The 20,263-nt window shown below is 44.2% G+C and overlaps 2 protein-coding genes across 5 annotated transcripts in view; one reads left to right on the plus strand and one right to left on the minus strand.

The window, feature by feature from the left end:
- Window positions 1–4,587, plus strand: Tspyl4 (TSPY like 4). Its single transcript, XM_052164029.1, has one exon. It carries the CDS (start codon window positions 828–830, stop codon window positions 2,061–2,063), a length of 1,236 nt encoding a protein of 411 aa, XP_052019989.1. The 5' UTR covers window positions 1–827; the 3' UTR covers window positions 2,064–4,587.
- Window positions 4,588–7,538: 2,951 nt separating this feature from the next.
- The window catches only part of Nt5dc1 (5'-nucleotidase domain containing 1), a 113,036-nt gene continuing 100,311 nt past the window's right edge, over window positions 7,539–20,263 (minus strand). For 3 of the 4 annotated variants that reach the window (XM_052162993.1, XM_052162992.1, XM_052162991.1), the window contains 4 exons: window positions 18,868–18,986; window positions 17,628–17,780; window positions 11,748–11,916; window positions 7,539–8,732 (listed from right to left, as the gene is read on the minus strand). In XM_052162993.1, coding sequence (XP_052018953.1) covers window positions 8,602–8,732; window positions 11,748–11,916; window positions 17,628–17,780; window positions 18,868–18,986 — 572 coding nt within the window. In that variant the 3' untranslated portion in view covers window positions 7,539–8,601. Of the gene's footprint in view, window positions 8,733–11,747; window positions 11,917–16,950; window positions 17,038–17,627; window positions 17,781–18,867; window positions 18,987–20,263 lie in introns of those variants that run through there. The other variant, XM_052162994.1, reaches the window with a different exon arrangement.

Genomic DNA, 20,263 nt, shown 5'->3' on the forward strand with positions numbered 1-20,263 from the left:
CCTTCACAAAGGCAAATTGAAGAAGAACCTAAGATCATAGCCCAAGGCAAGGGAGAATTAATGTGCATCGTTTTAGAAATCCAAATCCTTCAGTAATTCTCACGGGCTAACTGTATATATGACATGCGTTGTGGAACACCTGTAAATAAGGAGCAGTTTATTATTTATTAAAAAATGAAGAAATATCCAATTGCTTTGTAGATGTCGGCCAGTGTATGCAAACCTCAAAATCTCTGCAGAAATAGAAATTCAGAAATAGAAATTAATCTTTGGAATGTCTTGTTTGCTTGAAAATAAAAAGAGCGATGACACTTTTTTTTTTTCCAAAATCGGATTCTGCGCAATTCCTCAGTAGCCGCCATGAATCTGTGTCGGCAAGAAGGGAGGCCTGTGAGCTGTTGAATTCGCTTCTCTATTCTGGGAAGCTAGATGAAATCTGACTTTATTAGACAATAGGTTCTGCTTTAAATTTTATTTCGAGGCGTGGTTTAGATACTGTCGAAATTAATTTACAGACTTACGAGTAGACGTAAAATATAATTCGACATCCATTTATGTAAATACTCAATTTCCCAGATGAGATTAAGTTTACAGCATCATTTAAAAAGACAAAAAGAACACACTTGATTGACAAACGAAATTACCTGGATTGCGAGTTCTCGCGCTAGGGTTAGCTGCAGCTGGTACCCTGACGTCACAGGTTGCCATGGTAGCACCAGCCCGAAGGAAGAGGGGTGGAGCTAAGCACTCACTGCGGTGCTGCGCTGCGCTGAGCTGCGTCTGCAGAGGACAAGGAAAGCTCCTCTGCAGGGCTGTCAGCTGCCAAAATGAACGACGTGGAAGGGGACAACGAGCTACCTCTCGCTAACACCACGACCCCCGCCCATGCCTCCGAAGACCTGGATCTGAAGCAGGACCAGGGCCTTCACGAGGAAAGCGACACGGCGCGGGAGATGGAGGCTGCAGGTGAGGCCGGTGCGGAGGGAAGCGCGCCCCCGGATTCCGAGCACTGCGACCCCGAGCTCTGCCTCCGAGTGGCTGAGAATAGCTGTGCTGCGGCTGCGGTAGCTGCAGCGGGAGAGGGGCTGGAGGATGCTCCGACTCCATCAAAGGGCGGGGACGCGCCCTCAGCCCCTGTGGCCACCGCCGCCAGCAGTAAAAATGGCTGTCAGCTTGAAGGGCCGCGCAGCCCTGCTAAGCCAAAAGTTCCGGGAGCCTGTGGTGCGATGGGCCTGGCGGCTCAGATGCTGCCGGGGCTGAAGAAGACCAGAGAAATGACGACTACCAAGTGCGCCATCTCTGTGGCCATGGGCAAGGAGGGAGAAGCAGGAGCAGCGATGCCGGAAAAGAAAGGGATACCGAAGGAAAAAAAGGTAGCAGGAGCAGGGAGAGAGGAGACTCGTCCCAGAGCCCCGAAAATCAATTGCATGGACTCGCTGGAGGCCATCGATCAAGAGCTGTCAAACGTAAATGCTCAGGCCGACCGGGCCTTCCTCCAGCTGGAACGCAAATTTGGGCGGATGAGGAGGCTCCACATGCAGCGCAGAAGTTTCATCATCCAAAACATCCCAGGTTTCTGGGTCACGGCTTTTCGGAACCACCCCCAGCTGTCACCAATGATCAGTGGCCAAGATGAAGACATGATGAGGTACATGATCAATTTAGAGGTGGAGGAACTTAAGCATCCAAGAGTAGGCTGCAAATTTAAGTTCATCTTCCAAAGCAACCCCTATTTTCGAAATGAGGGGCTGGTCAAAGAATATGAGCGCAGATCCTCAGGTCGAGTGGTGTCGCTCTCTACGCCAATCCGCTGGCACAGGGGCCAGGAACCCCAGGCCCATATCCACAGGAATAGAGAGGGGAACACGATTCCCAGTTTCTTCAACTGGTTCTCAGACCACAGCCTCCTAGAATTCGACAGAATAGCCGAAATTATCAAAGGCGAGCTGTGGTCCAATCCCCTACAATACTATCTGATGGGCGATGGGCCACGAAGAGGAGTTCGAGCCCCACCAAGGCAGCCGGTGGAGAGTCCCAGGTCCTTCAGGTTCCAGTCTGGCTAAGCTCCACCCTCGTGAGAAGCTCTTGCAGAAGAGTCCTTACCACCTCCTCAGCTTGGCCAGCTGCATGCCGCCTGCTTTCCTCTTCCTGTTGGATTTGTGTCCTTTGGTTCTTCTAAGTCTTCAGTATAGTCTCAAGATTGTGTCTTTCAAGTCTTTGCTCTTCTTTCTCTGGGCCATCACGGTGTTCTGCAGAGTGTTAATGGTGTTCCAGGTGCATGGCCTTCGAACCGCTTCTACGCCAAGCTCACATGCTGTAGTTTGTACTGCCTTCCTTTGCATGGCTTGGTTCCTGTCTGTGACATGATCTTCTTTCAGTTTTTTTTTTTTTAAGTGGTTCTCTACCACAAGGAAGCTTGACACATCCTTACCAAGAACTTGTCAGGTTTCCTACTTTCTGCTGTGTTCCCGATATCTTTGTACTGTGAAGAACTGTGAGGTTCGCTACTGCAAGATAGAACTGTATCCCAGCCCAGCCGTTAGCCGGACAGGACATTCCAGGCTATTGCCAACTACCCCTAGCTGTCTTCCTGGACCTCCGCCATTTACCCTGCCTGTTATCCGTATAACAAGCAGGTGGCTGGTGGGTGACTACTAGGTATGAGCGAAGTGACAGGTGAGGAGTGTTTTCTGTCACCACGTTGCTCTTGTACCTTTGGTTGCTGTGCGTCGTGACTGGTGAGTATGGAAGCCTGTGCAATTGCCCACCAGTTCTCTCCTGGTCGCGCTTTGCACAGGCCCAAGCGGTTCCTCGGGAACTAAAGACCGAAGTTCCTAGGGAGCACATAGAGCCCTGCTGTACCAGTTCCCATGGCTCAGTTAGTTGCTGGGCAGGATCTGTAGTCACATGTGGCCGTGCCCAAAGCCAAGCTGAAGTGACTCCCTTCCAGCAGTTAGTTCTTCTGAGCCCTAACCATCGAATTATTCCCAATCCAGGCAACTTTGATAGATAACTCCTCTTCTTCCTGTGTTCACACCCACTCTCGGTAAATCAAAGTTGCCCGGGTTGGGGCAGTTAGAAAATGGTTGTGGCTCACAGGGCTTGCTATACCTTTCCCTCTTTCTCCCCGGCTTCTTTCTCTTTGAAGCAGTTACAGCCCAGAGACAGAAAAACAAAACACACAGCAGGCTTTTTGTTTGCTCTCCCCTTGGTTGTGTGCAGGCTGGGAAAGGTACTGTAAAGTAGACTCCAAATCTCTCACTGCCTGGACTGCTCTGCCCTTCTCATAGCAACGTCTGAAAATTTCAAGGGAGACCACCTCCACTGTTCCCTCCACGCTGCCAGATGCTGTGTGTTTCTTAAGCTCTAGTTTGAGAATCTGGGAGGAGAGAAAGAAGAGTCTCGATGACAGACCCTCCTGCGCCTGCCCTGAGCAGTCTGTGGAGGAATGTACCTATCCCAACCCTTCTAAAGGACTGCAGTTCTTTTGTGGGCCTCTCAGAAATGACCGGAGAGCAACATCTTTGTTTTTTTGCCTGTCAGCTTCTGAATTTTCTTCCTTGTTTCCATCCTAACAAAGGAGGACGCAGGCTGTAGAGTGCATTGTGGGCGGGAGACCCCAATGCCTCTTCTCTGGGATGTGGGGATGGGAGGGGTCTGGATTTGCAGGACCTGCTCCAGTGACTGCACCAGTGCTGGTGTGGTTCTTGCCAGGCTGTAGCCCTCAGCCATTCCCTTAAGCTTCTCCAGAGCTCAGGGGGTCTGGAGACCTTCAGTGGAGGCTGGGAGTTTTAAGAGGAGGACTAGAGGGAAGAGCCTGTTGCAGAGTGAGTTCTTCTAGGTCTGCTGTGATTGATTGACATATGGAAGAAGCAAGGTTGGGTGCAGGGGTCCCTGAGGCACATTCCAGTGCAAGGAGGGGGTGGTGGTGGTGATCAAATGGGTTGGGATTTTAAAAGGGATGCCTGGAGGAGTTTCCTATAGTTTGTCCTAATTTTCAACTCCACCAGTAGATGTTAGTAAACAGATGTTCGTCTGGGTGAGCCTTGTCTGTGGGAGATCAATGGTATGTGCTCCTTATTCCCTGTGCTTTTGCTCTATTTTCCCTGTCAGCTCACTGGCAGGATTGATGTTTACAAGCCTGCCTTTTACTTATCCTTGAGAACAAGTGCAAGCATTTGAACTCCTGTCATTTGCAGTCTGAAGACTTCCTGTGACTATTCATCACTAGGTGAACTTGCTCTGGTGTCTCTTCATATATCTAGCTGTAGTCTTAGAAGTACAATCCGCACAATGTGATCTCTGAAGTCTGAAGATGTTTTTTGAAAACTGTTGCTCTGTCTTGTAAAAGTGGTTTCAAAAAGACAAATGTAACTCGTCTTATACTGATATTTCTTGCTGTAGTAACTAATACTTGGCATTCTGTTCTTAACCAGTGTGAGGACTAGAACTGCTATCAACTTAATAAGGATCTTAGTCTTTCTGTCTTTCTCCTGTGTGCTCGAAGGAAAGATATGTTACTGTTATGTTTCCCGTCTGCACCAAAAATAAATAAATAAATAAATAAAGGTGAATAAAAAGTTCTATGCTGTCTGGGTTAGTGATGGATAATGATGAAACATTTCACTTTTATTCACACAACAACACGAGCAGACCAAACTGATTTTTTTCCCTTCCTTTTTTAGCCTGCAGATGAAGAGACATCTGAACTGGTTTTGAGGCTGCACAGAGAATACCTAGGGGAGCTGGGTGTGGTAGTACAATCTGTGACTGCAGCTCTTGGGCGCCTGAGGGAGGAGGAGCTGGAGGTGGAAGCCAGTTGGGATCTAAAGCAATGCACAGGCAGCTGAGCGGTGTATAAGATACACAGTCACTATGTACATATATAGCATAAGTCTTGTGTTAAGGCTATGTCAAAGGTAGGAAGGAAATCAGGATCTAAAATGGAGGAAGAAATTACAAATGCAAGGGAATGGAGCAGGCCCAGGGCTGTAGGAATGAACCAGCTGTCTGGCAGGTGACATCAGGGTCTAATTTTCACAGATAAAGCAGAACAGAAGCCATTGTGAACCTGCAGAAAGGGGTGCTGTCTCATCAGAATGACAATACCTTTGTCAGATTAAAGCTGGAGATAACGGGAATGGTGGCACTCTCTGACTACTTCTCGGACAGGAAAAAGGCAGAGGCCACCAGAGATGGTCCATTTACAGAAGAAAGCAGGGCTTCTCTCACACCTCTGAGCTCAGAAGTAATTACGTCAGCAAGACCTGCCTTGGACTACCCAGCTACTTGACAATTTTTAACTTAACAGACATTTTGGTGTATTTACTCAAGTTTTACTTAGCTTAAAATATTTGATTCTTCATTTTCTTTTTTTTAAAAAGACTTATTTATTATATGTAAGCACACTGTAGTTGTTTTCAGACACACCAGAAGACAGTGTCAGATTTCATTACGGATGGTTGTGAGCCACTATGTGGTTGCTGGGATTTGAATTCGGGACCTTCGGAAGAACAGTCAGTGCTCTTAACTGCTAAGCCATCTCTCCAGCCCAGTTCATTCTCTTAAACAATATAGCATCCATACTTTAATACAGACAATGTAGAAGGTTTTAGCTGCTAAACCATTAATGAAGAGTTTTCAAGAGAAAACTCTTACTCGAAACTCAAGTTGTGAAATCTTTTCGGTGTTTAGATATATTTCAGTCACAGCCTCCTATTTTGGGTATTCCTGTGAACTGTTTTGTCTTCCAAGGCAGAGTGTGTCACCATGTGTGTAGCCCAGGCTGATCTCCAACTCTTGATCCTTCTGCCTCTGTCTCCCTAAGTGCCAGTATTCCAGGATTATACAACTGAGTACTCCTTTCAAAGTAACGCACTGTTACCGGGAAATAGGCAGCACTCACAGATGCCACCATGTTTCTTTCAGAAGGCTATTTTAAGCCCCTTAAGAAAAGAGACTTACACTAAGGGCGATACTGTTAGCATAACTGGAAATGAAGACTCACAAGGTATTCTTTGCACTGTCAACAGTATTATATGTGATAAACACTGGCGCCCGGCGGTGGTGGCGCACGCCTGTAATCCCAGCACTCTGGGAGGCAGAGGCAGGCAAATTTCTGAGTTCGAGGCCAGCCTGGTCTACAGAGTGAGTTCCAGGACAGCCAGTGCTATACAGAGAAACCCTGTCTCGAAAAAACCCAAAAAATCCAAAAAACACTGGCACAGGTCCTCAGGTTATCAAGTCCCCATGGCCATGTCCCAACTAGCGGTTGTGTCAGAACGTTCCATGCTTTCTTAGTGCATATAACCATGAAAGAAGAAACATGAGCTAGAAAGCTAGCTCAGTGGTTAGACGCACTCGTTGCTCTTGTGGAGGAGGACTCCGGTTTGGTTCCTGGTCCCCATGTGTAGTGGTTCACACTCATTTATAACCCAGCCTCACAAGCTGTCTTCTGGCCGACGGGCATTTGCATGCATATGTCCATGTAGTCAAGCAGGCCCACACATAAATAAAGATGGTATAATAAAAATAAGCGGCTTTTCACTAATGTTATTTTTAATCAGGAACACCTTATTCATTCTATGTAAGGGCACCTGGTCCCTATAGAGACTGGGAGGCCAGGAGAAGGCTTCAGATCCCTTGGAGTTATAGGGAGTTGTGAGCTGCCCAGGTCTTCTGCAAGAGCAGCAAGAACTCTTAACTGCTAAAGTCATCTACCTTTCCAGCTCCATCTTTTTAATTTTTATGATGCTGCTTAATTTTTTAAAAACTTTTAACACAATATTTTTTTTATTGTAGTTGTACACAAATGTGCCACAGCTTGTTGTGTAGAGATGAGAGAAGTCTGTGGCATTGGTTGGTCCTTCCCACCTTTACGTGGGTCTCAGAGGTTAAGCGCCGGTCCTCAGCCTGTGCAGCAAGCACTTCCAGCCACAAAGCCATCTTGCCAGCCCTACGTTCACCTCTCCTACCAAGTTAGAAACACTGACACCGATTATGAGCCATGAGATAAAATATAAACGTAGTTAACACAAGCACTGGCTAGAGGCAGCAGTGACAAGGGGCGAGGCGCCCTAAACTCCAGCTCTGTCTGTAAGGTGGAAGAGCAGAGGGTGGGTGAGGCTGCCTCTTGGCTCATGGCCTTTAGATGAGAACTGGGAAAGGGCGTTTCACTTTGTTACTCCGCGCCGCACCCACCCCCCCCCCCCCACCCCCCGCTCTTTAGTGGGCAAAAGAAGTACAATTAACTTTTAAATTTTGGGCTTCTCAATTCTTATACCAATAACCATTTGTAAGTGTTAAAACATGCATTCTTGGGTCTCAAGATGGCTCATACCTGCCCTAAGTGTGGTTGACCTAAGTTTAATCACTGGGACATACATGGTAGAGGAAAAGAATACTCTCTCTCTCTCTCTCTCTCTCACTGGAATACAGGTACTCACACATAGGCACACACACACACACAGGTACACACAGGCACACACAACAACACAGACAAATATAAATGAAAACTATTCAATAACACAAGAAGCATCTATAAGGAAAAATAGCTTTATTTTAAAGCAAAGTGAAACCTCTCCTTAAAGCATACAGTAGATAGCATCATTTATTTGGCCCTAAGCTTGACTGCATGTGCCCATTATAACACTCTAATGACATTCTGGATATCAAATATACTTGTCCATGTATTCTTATTGATCAACATCAAAGATACTGATAGTAAAGAAATAAGTTCTGTTTCCTTTTTAATTACCCTGAGAAACACATCCTCATAGTACAGTTGGGATTTATCTGAATATTTGGGAATTTTAAGAAAAGAGTTTTTCCGTGCACATGTTAATATGCTCAATTCCAAGAAAAAATAATGACAACATTTTCTAATCCTGTCCATTATGGACAGTGAAGTTGACTGGCAAAAGAGGAGGAGATTACAATCATCAGTGAATCTGAACACCTTGTGTAAACATGATCTGATGCACATGTTAACTAATCAAAACCACACAGAACACAACATATTCCGACCTGAAGCGTCCCTATACAACTGTAGAGTGTGTCTTTCAGCTCCCTTCCCAAGGACAAAGCTGAAGTTTAACAGGTATAAATTTAACTGCTTCCTAATGTGAGAAGTTAATACTAAGGGATCAGGTAATATTAAGAAATCATGTCTCTTTATGTATTTTGGGGAAACAAGGAAATAGCAAAAAGCCTAATAGCCTGGAACAATAACCGATTTTCGCCAGACTCTGGAGTTATCAACTCAGTTTACACTTTCAATTAAAAGTACGAATACTCAGCATGGGGTTTACTTCCCAGGGCTCAAATCATAATAATAGAGCATCCAATTTATTAGAAGCTTGCTTAAAAGTCATTACTGGCCCCACTCCCAAAGTCATTGGTCTAGGATACTAAAAATATTAATATAGCAAGAACTGATAAACATTAAAATGATTTATATAAAATTATTTATATTTTAAAAAGACAGACTGACAAGTATCCATTTGGCCAATTTTCATTGAAAAATTGTTCTTATAAAACATTTGCATTGCTGTGGAAAATTAACATTTTTTAAACAGTATGTGTGCTGTACATATGGTTGGTTCATTTCTCAGTAGAGATTATTTTGCTGTCTGTGTCTTCAGAAACCAAAGTATAATGGACCAAGGGATAGTAACCAGCCGTTTTTGAGTTGTTTGCAGAGAATCTTGTAAATTTGTAGTCCAGGGGTAACTCTGTGAGGGCGGGAAGGGAAAAAAAAGATTTGTTTTATAAGCCCCCCAAATTCCTTTCATAAATCCAAATAGATTAAAATTCAGTGTTTGATAAGATGAACAAGGACAACAAGAATAGTCACATTGAAGTTGAGGAAGAAATGACCATGAAGTTTGCACAACACACAAAGAACTACAGATAACCATGCTGGAACTGGGAGGAGCAGGACGGAGTACGCCGTCAGTTATCCAGGACCAAGCGGTCAGCCTTGAAAACGTGTGAACAAGTAGCATTATACAGACTGAACGGTTTGGATATGCATACATGTATATACATGTATATGTGTGTGTGTGTGTATACATATATACACACACACATGTAACATGAAAACAAAGGCTATGAATTTGAAAGGGCAAAGAGGGTTTGGGAGGGTTTAGAGGTAGGAAAAAGGGGAAATGATGTAATTATAATGTTGAAAATAGAACAAAAGAATAAAATAATTCAGTGTTTCTGTTCTTCAGAGTTTCATAATTTTGATACTTGTACTTGAATTTTAAGCACTGAACAACAACAAAAAGGAACACCTGAGAACAAAATACCATTTCAGAAGGACATAGTGACATACTGAGTTTGTACAACTGACACAAGGTTCTTTTAGAAGATCAAACCTAACTCAGAGCCCCCGCCATCATCCTAAGCACCTTGCTTTCCCCCCTTATATCCACTCTGTAAGGGAGAAAACGCACTCCGATACCACTGGCTCCAACTTAGGAATGTTAAGTTTAGACACATATCCAGGTTTCTGACTCAGAGAGGGAAGGAACTGGAGTGGACAGTCACAGACAAACCCAGGGTGACACTCAGGGACATGGGATTCCCAGGAAGATCAGTGAATGAAGAGAGAAGCCACTTTCTGCCACAGATTTTCCTTCTTGTGTGTGTGTTGTGTTCAGGCTGAAAACTTCACTAGCTACTGGCGTCAGGAACCCCAGAGACTTTAGGCCATCTTCCAGGGCGGCAGAGACTGAAGCAGAAGTGATTAGCTAGGAGCTCAGTGCAAAGGAAGGGCAGAGAACTGGATTCTGCTCTTTTCTCAAGTCCTTTGCCAAATTCAGAAGTGATCTGGACCCTACGACAGCACGGAAAGCACACACTTCTATATAGCAGGGCGGGCTTCTCAAATAAGCGAGGGCCGATTGTTTCCATCTGAAGGAAGGAAGGCATCCCAGTGAGTGTCTCAGACTTTAAGTTACTGTGTATGTTCCAGAGAACTGGGAATGGAACATTAAGACGTCATTCTCATGTTAATAACAAATGCTTCCCAAAGCATCTAGTTTGTCCCACATGACTATAGCTACTCTTGGAGCCCAATTACAAAAGTCATCACCCCTTGATGCCCCCTTAGCCCTGCTTCCTTTCAGAATCTCTCGTGGTTTTACACGGTAGAGCTTCATTCTGCACCCCACCTTCCTTCTTGCCTGGCTCCCCCCCACAGTTGGGGACTGAACCCCGGGCATTACGCATGCCAGGCAGGCGCTCTAGGACACGGGGCTGCACTGCGGCTCTCCTCTGAGCTCTTTCCCTGTACAACACTTCGCCTCCACTGTGTCTAATCATTGCATTACTACCTCAGTTTTGTTTTGGAAAGATTGAATTAAAAATTTCCATCCTCTTAGTGTTTACATCTCTACAAAATGTCCCGTTCCTTTGTTTTCTGTAGTTGGCTGTTTGGTTATTATTTTTGTGGTCTCCTAGCCTCATATTCCTGGCAATTTTTCATTCTGGGTTATACGTTGTATGAATCACTTTTAAGAAGTATTGAAAAGCAGGGGGATGGGAGATGGGATAGGGGATTTTCAGAGGGGTAAGGAGGAAAGGGAATAACATTTGAAATGTAAATAAAGCAAATATCTTAATAAAAAAAAGAATTTCTGCCTAAGCAATAGGATATCCAGGAGGAGTCCCAGTGAGAATCCAGTATTGATAACAAACCAGAAGCCAGAGGCCTTGAACCAGAAACGATGACTCACTGCAATGAACACCTGCAAGTAAAGTGGTGTGGACAGAGGGGTGGACTGTGGGGACACAGTGACGCACCGCAGCTTCCACAAGGAGAATCTTTTTCTTTTGGAAGGGAAGTTGCGAGAGTGCAGGGTGAGTATAGGGACGGGGAGGTGAGTGGGACTGGGGCACAATGATGTAAATCCAGTTAAAACGTTAAAAATAATAAGTATTTGTATCCCAGAATAATATATTTCTGAAAAGAAAATGGACTCTCATTCTCATCAAGTATATAGAGGCTTTAGCCACTGTTGGAGGAACTAATAATTTTTGCTACTCAGCTGTTTGAAGCTGAGTTTCAGCCCCTGTGAAAATGTGGACTCTGCCTTAACTCGCCCTTACAACAGAGACTCGAAGGAGCTCACTTTTTCTGTTCCCATCTTAGAGATTACATGAAGTTACTGAAAGGTTCACTCAGACCTCTGTGGGGAAGCAGCCCCACAGCCAGGCTCACTATCCTGGGCTTCCGGAAGCATCTTGTCCTGGTATTTCCCCCAACCTGTATCCTATTTCTCCAAACCGATTTTTAAAATGTCCAGCCTTTGTAGTTGACTCCAGAAAGGTTGTGTGTCTGGGGGATGGGGGTGGTGGGAAGTCGGGGAGGGGGAGATCCTGACCTAGGTTGCCACATCTAGAAACTCTTACCCTTAAAGAGAAACTCATTATATAGACTGAGCAAGATATATTTAGGAACACACACACACACACACACACACACACACACACACACACACACGCACACGCACACTCTCGCACATGTGTGCACACATATACAACAACCATGAAGAAAGAGGCCATGAATTTGAATGAGAACAAGGAGGGGTATAAGAGGGGGTCTGAAAAGGAAGCGAAGAATGATGTAATTAAATCATAACCTCAAAAATAAAGTCTAGAGAAGCTGCTCCTTTTGAAGGCAACAGCTCTAATGGTTACTATTGTGGACAGGGAGAGGCGTCACAGGTTTCCCCCCTTACCTGCAATAGACTCAATGCTTGGAATTGCAATCGTACTGTAGGTGCTGATTCTCTTGGAGGACCATGTATAAACCAAGGAGTCTTCTGCAGTCCCCCGTCTTGAGACCGAGTCAATAAAGTACGAGCCCCATTTATTAGACAAGGAATTTAGAGGCTTTACCTTTGGCATCTGAAAGAGGAAGGAACACGTGTGATTAGGACGGCATCTGTGGTGAAGTGCGTGCTCCTGCACGTGTTTTCCACTCACTACATGAGCAGCAGGAGGAAACGCTATAGGGACCTATGGGCAGGGTTTGGAAGCCTGTTACATGTTTGCAAAGGAAATAACATTTCCTTATTACCAGTGCACATTAACGTGACCCAGGATTGGCCCCTTAAAAGTCAATTATCTTTGTTTTTTGTTTTGTTTTTGTTTGTTTTTTTGTTTTTGTTTTTTTGAGACAGGGTTTCTCTGTGTAGCTCTGGCTGTCCTGGAACTCACTCTGTAGACCAGGCTGGCCTCAAATCTGCCTGCCTCTGCCTCCCAAGTGCTGGGATTAAAGGCGTGCACCACCACCGCCTGGCAAAAGTCAGTTGTCATAATCTAAAAACTATATATTCTCTATGATTAAAATAATTCTAATTTACTTACTATCATTGTTATTAGTATTATTATATTGTAGGATAATTAAAAACCCACTTCATTGGAATTTCCTCTGTATTTGTCTTTTAGAAGAGTGTGAGACTATAAAAACTTATTTATTGCTTCCTGAGTATCTAAACCATAAAGCCAATATACATCGATAAAGGTTTAAAATGACTAGGTTGTTTATTTATTTAATTTATTGACAGCTATAGAGAAATGGTGAGGTGATTGCTCCTAGCTTGCTAGTGGCGAGGCAACATGGGATTTTTTTGACTCTCAGCATACTGGGACACCGAGAAGACATACTCTCTCAAGCAGCGAATCCTGGTCTTCTGCCGTGTAAGCTGTGTGTCTGAGGAAGTGGCCTTCATGATCCTTTTCTCATGAGAAAGTAACTTTGTTTTTAATTGTAAGAAGTAACTGAGAGTTGGACTGCTGACAGATTTCTCAGTCTGTGAGGAGGCTTGGGTCACCTTGAACCAAGATAAGCTATTGCTTGGGAAACAACAGTTGGTAAGAACAAGAAGCTGTGGAAAATCTTTATTCTGTTTTCTATATAAAAGACACTGGAACTCTGAGTAAACTATGCATCACTGAGCTTTTGCATTGCATTCCCTGTGTCCTAATTAATTTGACTCTCACTTGGGATCCCTTAATGCACTGGGTGTCGACAGACACAGTCTCACTATGAATCCTTGACTGGCCTGAAACTTGCTATGTAGACCAGGCTGGCCTTGAACTTACAGAGATCTGCCTGCCTCTACTTCCCAAGTGCTGAGATTAAGTACAAGACCACACCTGGGTTACTGGTTGTTTTGCTTTTTTTTTTTTTTTTTCCTACAAATATTTTCTAGGTCTTCATTGAGAGAAATGAAAAATAAGTATGTACATTTCTAGGTCTAGCCACAAACTCTTCCTTATGGATTTTCCGAGGGGTAGGTATATTCCAGGTTCTTATTTACCTCTGTGTGTGTGTGCATGTGCATGCATGGGGCAGAGGTGGATATTGGGTGTTTTTCTCTCTCAACCCTATGTTTCTGAGACAGGCTCTCCCACTGAACCTGGTGCTCATGGATTTGGTTGGAGTGACAGGTCAGCAAGCCCTTTTGTCAGTGTCAACCTCTGCCTCTCGCAGCCATTACAAACGCATGCCACCAGAGAATGTTAAGAAAACAAGGGTTCTTTAAGACTGAACTCAGGTCCTTAGGATTTCAGGGCAAGCACTTTACGGAGTCATCTCCTACTGTGTACTGTCTTTCAAGTTGTAACTTGGGAAATCATTCCTTATAATGTCACTGTCTGAGCTACTTTCCTACACCGTGACTATGAAAGCTTACAGAAGAGCATATCGAGGGCTCATAATTAGGGTTAGAGTCCGGGATCAACATCATGGGGAGTGTGGTAGCAGGCAGGCAGGGTGCTGCAACACTGGCTAAGAGCTTACTTACATTCTTGTCTCTAACTAAGATGTAGAGCTTACTGGGAACTACTTCACAGGTACTTCTTTACTTATTGGGAAGAACACACTTCCTAATCCCTCCTCAACCAAGAGGGATTGGCCACTGGAGACCAAGTATTCAAATACATGAGCCTATGGGAGCCATTCACATTCAAATCACCACAGTTACAAGAATATTTTCAAACTTAATAAACATTATAGGTATGGCTTCTTTCCAGGTCTATGATCCCCCTTCAGAGGTCATTTTTATGTGAAGGATGAGGAAGGAGACTATTATATTTTTCTCCTTCTTTCATTCCTGACAGGAATGCTCTGTTGGCTTGGAATGTGATACAAGGCCCTTGTCTGTGCTCTGTTCTCTATTCACAACTGTTACAGATCGAGTGAATATCTCCTTCTGACATCCTTGTGGCCAGAAGGATTACGCAGATTTTAGAACTTTTCAGCTTGGGAATATTTGAATATACTTTACTTAAGCATTCATAATTTGAAAATTCAGAATTCAAAGGAATTCTGAAATTCTGAATTCAGAATTCTAAAATCTTCCTCAATCTTTCTTCAAATATATCATGCTCCCACTGTGGCTTTAATGGATAGGCCTTCCCTAAATAACGGGTCTCCTATTTGTTAAAAATGCTCACCGTTAAAAGTAAGTTACTTTTCGACTTGTAATGGTTTGTATATGCTTGGCCCAGGGAGTGGCACTATTAGGAGGTGTGGTCTTGTTGGAGGAGGTGTGTCATTGTGGGTGTGGGCTTATGACCCCTCACCCTAGCTGCCTGGGAGGTTTTTTTTTTTTTTTGGTTTTTGAGACAGGGTTTCTCTTTGTAGCCCTGGCTGCCCTGGAGCTCACTCTGTAGACCAGGCTGGCCTTGAACTCAGAAATCTGCCTTCTGCCTCCCAGAGTGCTGGGATTACAGGCATGTGCCACCACCACCCGGCTGGAAGTGAGTATTTTGCTAGCAACATTCAGATGAGGATATAGAACTCTTGAGTTCCTCCTGCACCATGCCTGCCTGGATGCTGCCGTGTTCCTGCCTTGATGATAATGGACTGACCCTCTGAACCTGTAGCCAGCCCCAACTAAATGCTGTCCTTAGAAGAGTTACCTTTGACTGGTGTAAGGTGAAATCTCAGGGTTGTTTTGATTTGCATTTCTCTAATGACTAATGAAGTTGAGCATTTTTGAAGATGCTTCTCCGCCATCCTAAGTTCTTCAGGTAAAAATTCTTTGTTTAACTCTGTACCCCATTTTTAATAGGGTTATTTGGTTTTCTGGGGTCTAACTTCTTGAGTTCTTTGTATATATTGGATATTAGCCCTCTATCTGATGTAGGGTTGGTGAAGATCTTTTCCCAATTTGTTGGTTGCCGATTTGTCCTTTTGATGGTGTCCTTTGCCTTACAGAAACTTTGTAATTTTATGAGGTCCCATTTGTCAATTCTTGATCTTAGAGAATACGCTATTGGTGATCTGTTCAGAAACTTTCCCCTGTACTGATGTCCTCAAGGGTCTTCCCCAGTTTCTTTTCTATTAGCTTCAGAGTGTCTGGCTTTGTGTGTAGGTCCTTGATCCATTTGGAGTTGAGCTTAGTACAAGGAGACAAGGATGGATCAATTCGCATTCTTCTGCATGCTGACCTCCAGTTGAACCAGCACCATTTGTTGAAAATGGCTAAGAGTAAAAATTCAGGAGACAGAAGGTGTTGGCGAGGATGTGGAGAAAGAGGAACACTCCTCCATTGCTGGTGGAGTTGGTTGCAAATTGGTACAACCACTCTGGAAATCAGTCTGGCCGTTCCTCAGAAAACTGGGCACCTCACTTCCGGAAGATCCTGCTATACCACTCCTGGGCATATACCCAGAGAATTCCCCAGCATGTAATAAGGATACATGCTCCACTATGTTCATAGCAGCCCTATTTATAATATCCAGAAGCTGGAAAGAACCCAGGTATCCCTCAACAGAAGAATGAATGCAAAAAAATGTGGTATATATACACAATGGAGTACTATTCAGCCATTAGAAACAATGAATTCAAGAAATTCTTAGGCAAATGGATGGAGCTAGAGAACATCATACTAAGTGAGGTAACCCAATCTCAAAAGATCAATCATGGTATGCACTCACTAATAAGTGGATATTAACCTAGAAAACTGGAATACCCAAAACATAATCCACACATCAAGTGAGGTACAAGAAGAACGGAGGGGTGGCCCCTTGTTCTGGAAAGACTCAGTGTAGCAGTATAGGGCAAAACCAGAACAGGGAAGTGGGAAGGGGTGGGTGGGAGAACAGGAGCGGGGGAAGGGGGCTTATGGGACTTTCGAGGAGTGGGAGGGCCAGAAAAAGGGAAATCATTTGAAATGTAAATAAAAACTATATAGAATTAAAAAAAAAAAGAGTTACCTTTGTAACTCAAGTTCCATGTGAGATGCCCCCAGTCCTTATGCTTCCTGCCACAAATCAAGGGAAGCAAAAGTGAGCTCATATAGGGGTGGACTTAGCTTGGAAATTACTGCCAAACACTGCAGTAACTGAAATCAAATAGCAAAATACAGCACAGTCTGCATAGCAGTGACACCCAGGGTTCCAGTTTGGGCCACCAGCTTTGAAACTATGTGGATTATTTCCTTGTAACTGGTTTTATATTTGAAAGTTCATTTAGACCGAATACAGTGATTAGAAATATAGAATTAAATCCTTCTGTAGGCCATTTTGAACTGAAAGACAGACTATATATTACACGCTTGACGTTTGGAAAAACTGCATTTTTCTCCACCACAAGGCACTCTTCAGCTCTTAGCTTTCTCTGGAGACTGTTCTCTTTCTGCTGGGGTTAAAGAGGTCTGAGTTCTGTCCCATCCGCAGGGAGGCAGCGATGGGTCTAAACTCTCCGGAGGTGATGTGTGAACAGAGCTGCGCAGAGAAACAGGACAGAGGTCTATACTGTTCCATCCGGACTTCATTAGTTGGAGTTTCAGGTTTATGGCAAAAGATAGTGGTGAAACACACACAACAGTTCCCTCATTTACTTTTAAAACTGATCAGAGAGATATATGACAGATCACTATTTTTTTTCTTTTGGTATTTCTCCTTGATTTCACACATGCGTATTATGGATTTGGATTATATTCATTTCCTTACCCTTTTGTCCCCCTCCTCTGAACAACTTCTTCTCATGAGTCTCCCTTCTACTTTCATATCCTTTCAAAAAAAAAATGACGCACTGAGTTTAATTAGGACTGTTTGCATGCACAAGGGTGTGGGCTCATCTACTGGATCATCGGCCACTTATCATTGGCTACATCATTGAAAGAAAAAAACCAAAACAAACGACTCCTCTTCCCTCGAAGCCATTGCCTGCCAACAGCTCCCCAGTTAGAGGGGGACCTCATACAGCTCTCCCCGTCCATGATGGGATGATGATGATGATGATGATGCTCTTCAAAGCAGACAACACAACTAGGCTGACCAGAGTTATCTACTTAGGTGGAAGTCTTTAAATAATAGTGACTATAGAACAGAATATAGAAACATGAAGCTATCCAGTCAGACCAGACTTTTTTTTTTTTTTTTTAATTTTTTTGTGACAGGATCACATGAAGCCCAGGCTGGTGTAACACTTGCCCCTGAAACTCTGATCATCTTGTTTCAATGACCGTGGAGGGAATCCTGGCATATAACACCATTCCCAGGTGATTCTAAAGTCAGGTAGCATAAGGAGACTTTAGCTTTCAAACACCGCCACTGCCCCAGATCCGCCTGCTGCAAAAAAGGAGAGACAGGATCCTTACCTCATACTTCCCCCTTTTCTCCAGAGGCTCCGCTTCCTCAGGCTTCTCCATTTCTTGCCCCCGAAGCTCCTCGAGAATAAGGACTGTCTCCCAGTTCGTATAGTGATGGGCTGGGAAGATGTCCGAATGCATGCTGTCGCCAAAGTAAACGACCTGTGAGCAGACAGAATTCTGAATGAGGCATGGAGGTGAGAGTGGTGGCCACTGCACAGAAAACAGAAGGAAGGCTCTCCGAGGCAGCAGCCACCCCAAACGGTGTAGGTGTCTTAACTCCCACAAATAATGTCACACACATATTATCGGCCCTATGTGACTCACAGGTTTGTTGAAGATGGCAGGAAGGTAGAATATGAGAAACAATTTTATTTGATATTCCTCATGAAGAAGTGATCCTGTGTGTTTTCACATGTTTATAATTAAGTCTGCCTATAGAACTAAAACTGACAATGTATTATAGGGGAATTACCTGTTACTAAGAACACGAATCATAACCACTGTTTAAGAGTAATACACTCTGAGGACTTGCCCTGGATCTGCTGAAACAGAACTTATGAATGTATGGTTCAATTTGCATGTACAATTTGCCTCAGACAGTCTGAGGCAAAGCCCTACTGTTCCAGACCATACCCCTCCATTCACAGAAGTGGGTGTGAAGTTATGGGCTAAGAACCAAGGCTCCTCATCTAGGTCCTGTATCTACTGATCCCTTGAATAGGTCTCAGGAGGCCAAGGAAGTAGGTACCAATGAACCATGGCCAGTGACCCAGTGATTCTTCCTGCTCACCGGGCTTATGGTATGCATCGTGTAGAAGAAAAGACTGAGATGTAACACGTTGATGGCCAACCACTGATTTAACCGCGTTGGCAGGTGTGATTTAGATGATGTGACCAAGGGGTCAGATGCAAACAACTGTTTGAGGAAAAACTGGTCAGTGTTGTTACAGTCACTCCTTGTCTTATGTATAAAATATTCTTTGTTTCATATTATCAGAATGTCACTTCTCAGGAACTGCATGTATGAATCGTGCACTTCCTAGACCTGTAGCCTCTCTGGAATCCTTGTTTTTCCCTGTCATGAATAAGGACCGAGAGTGCATCTAGTCAAAGAGGCAAAAGGAGAGATGTAGCAGGTGCTCAGAGGCAAACTCCAATTGTTAGCCATTTGCAGCCATGGCTCTGGTCACACCTTTGTATCCCCGTGCGGACATCAAGGACTGACTCTGCCTCAATCAGAAATTACCTTGGGTTCCGGCTTGCAGGTCATTTTCTTCAGAAGCTCATAAAGGTGGGCGGCGTTCCCTTGGGAGTACCAGCCGGGTTTATCCAGACATGGCAGCTCATCCTTCTCCTCATCATTTTCTGCAAGTACAGTGGACAACGACCTTTTAGTTGGGCTGTACCTTGGGCCATGAGCCATGTGTAGAGGGCAACCATGTGGACAGGATGTGTGCATTCAGTGAGCACCTGTTCTAAGCACTGTGTGTGCTCACGTTTATTTATTAGATCTATCTCTCTCTCTCTCTCTCTCTCTCTCTCTCTCTCTCTCTCTCTCTCTCTCTCTCTCTCTCTCCACCTATTATCTATCTATTTATGCATGGGTGTGTGTACGCCACGAGACACTGAGGCCGTTTAGGAGTTAGTTCTGTCCTTTGACTTTATGGGTTCTATGGATTAAACAGATTGTTGGGTATTCCGTCTTGGCGGCAAGTGCCTTGACCTGCTGAGCCATTACCTGCCTCTGCTTTATAAATGGTTCACTTAGTGAACATCATAATATTTCTTGCCATGGGTAGAATGAAAATTTTCAAACAAAACATCTATTAAATGCTAATTTGTGTTCGGGCTGTAACAGAACAATTATCCTCCTAATGGCTTTTTTTTCCCCCTAGGGTGACCGTGTTTTTTTTTTTTTTGGCTTTTGAATCCTTAGCAACCGTGGTAATCAGTAAGAGACAGGAGACCTGAACAAGGTTGGACCCACTGACTATCTCTTTTTCTGGGGGGAAGGGCTCCTACCCCCTACCTGAGGACATACAGGTAGTCAACCATCTAACTGCTGGAAGAGATCTCTTTAGTGGTTTAGCTGCCCACAAGTAACCCATGCTCCTGTATGTAACCCCAATTAAACTCACGCGCTCACTAAATCACTGGGCAGTTGTTTCTGTGTTTCTGCAGGTGTCCTGACTAGAGTCAGTAGATTTTTATTTGTGTGTTCTTAGGAAATGTCCACAAAACAGGGGTTATAACAGTTTACTACTAAAGATAAACAATTTGCTAGTAAGGTGGAGCAAATTCAATAGAACAGGAGCAGAGGCGCCTTGGAGATGGCTTAGTGGAAAAAGTAATTCCTGACGGACCCTCATTTGGATCTCCAGAGCCCAGGTAAGGCTGGCTGTGGCAAGCACACACCCGGACCTGCAGTGTACCTCAGGAATCGCAACGGGTACAATGACAGATTCGGCCACTTTCACTTAGTAATGTTTTACATGTTACTGGCACAGTGCTAAGGACAGCTTTCTGTGCATAGCTGCTGCCCATGGGAGGCACACCTGAATAGGAGAGAAATCTCAGCAGCCATCTTCACTGTGACGCTGAGGGGAACCAGAGCCCTAGAGAAGGAACAGACAGGTGCTACT

Source organism: Apodemus sylvaticus, chromosome 19, assembly GCF_947179515.1.
Source record: "Apodemus sylvaticus chromosome 19, mApoSyl1.1, whole genome shotgun sequence".
NCBI lineage: Eukaryota > Metazoa > Chordata > Mammalia > Rodentia > Muridae > Apodemus > Apodemus sylvaticus.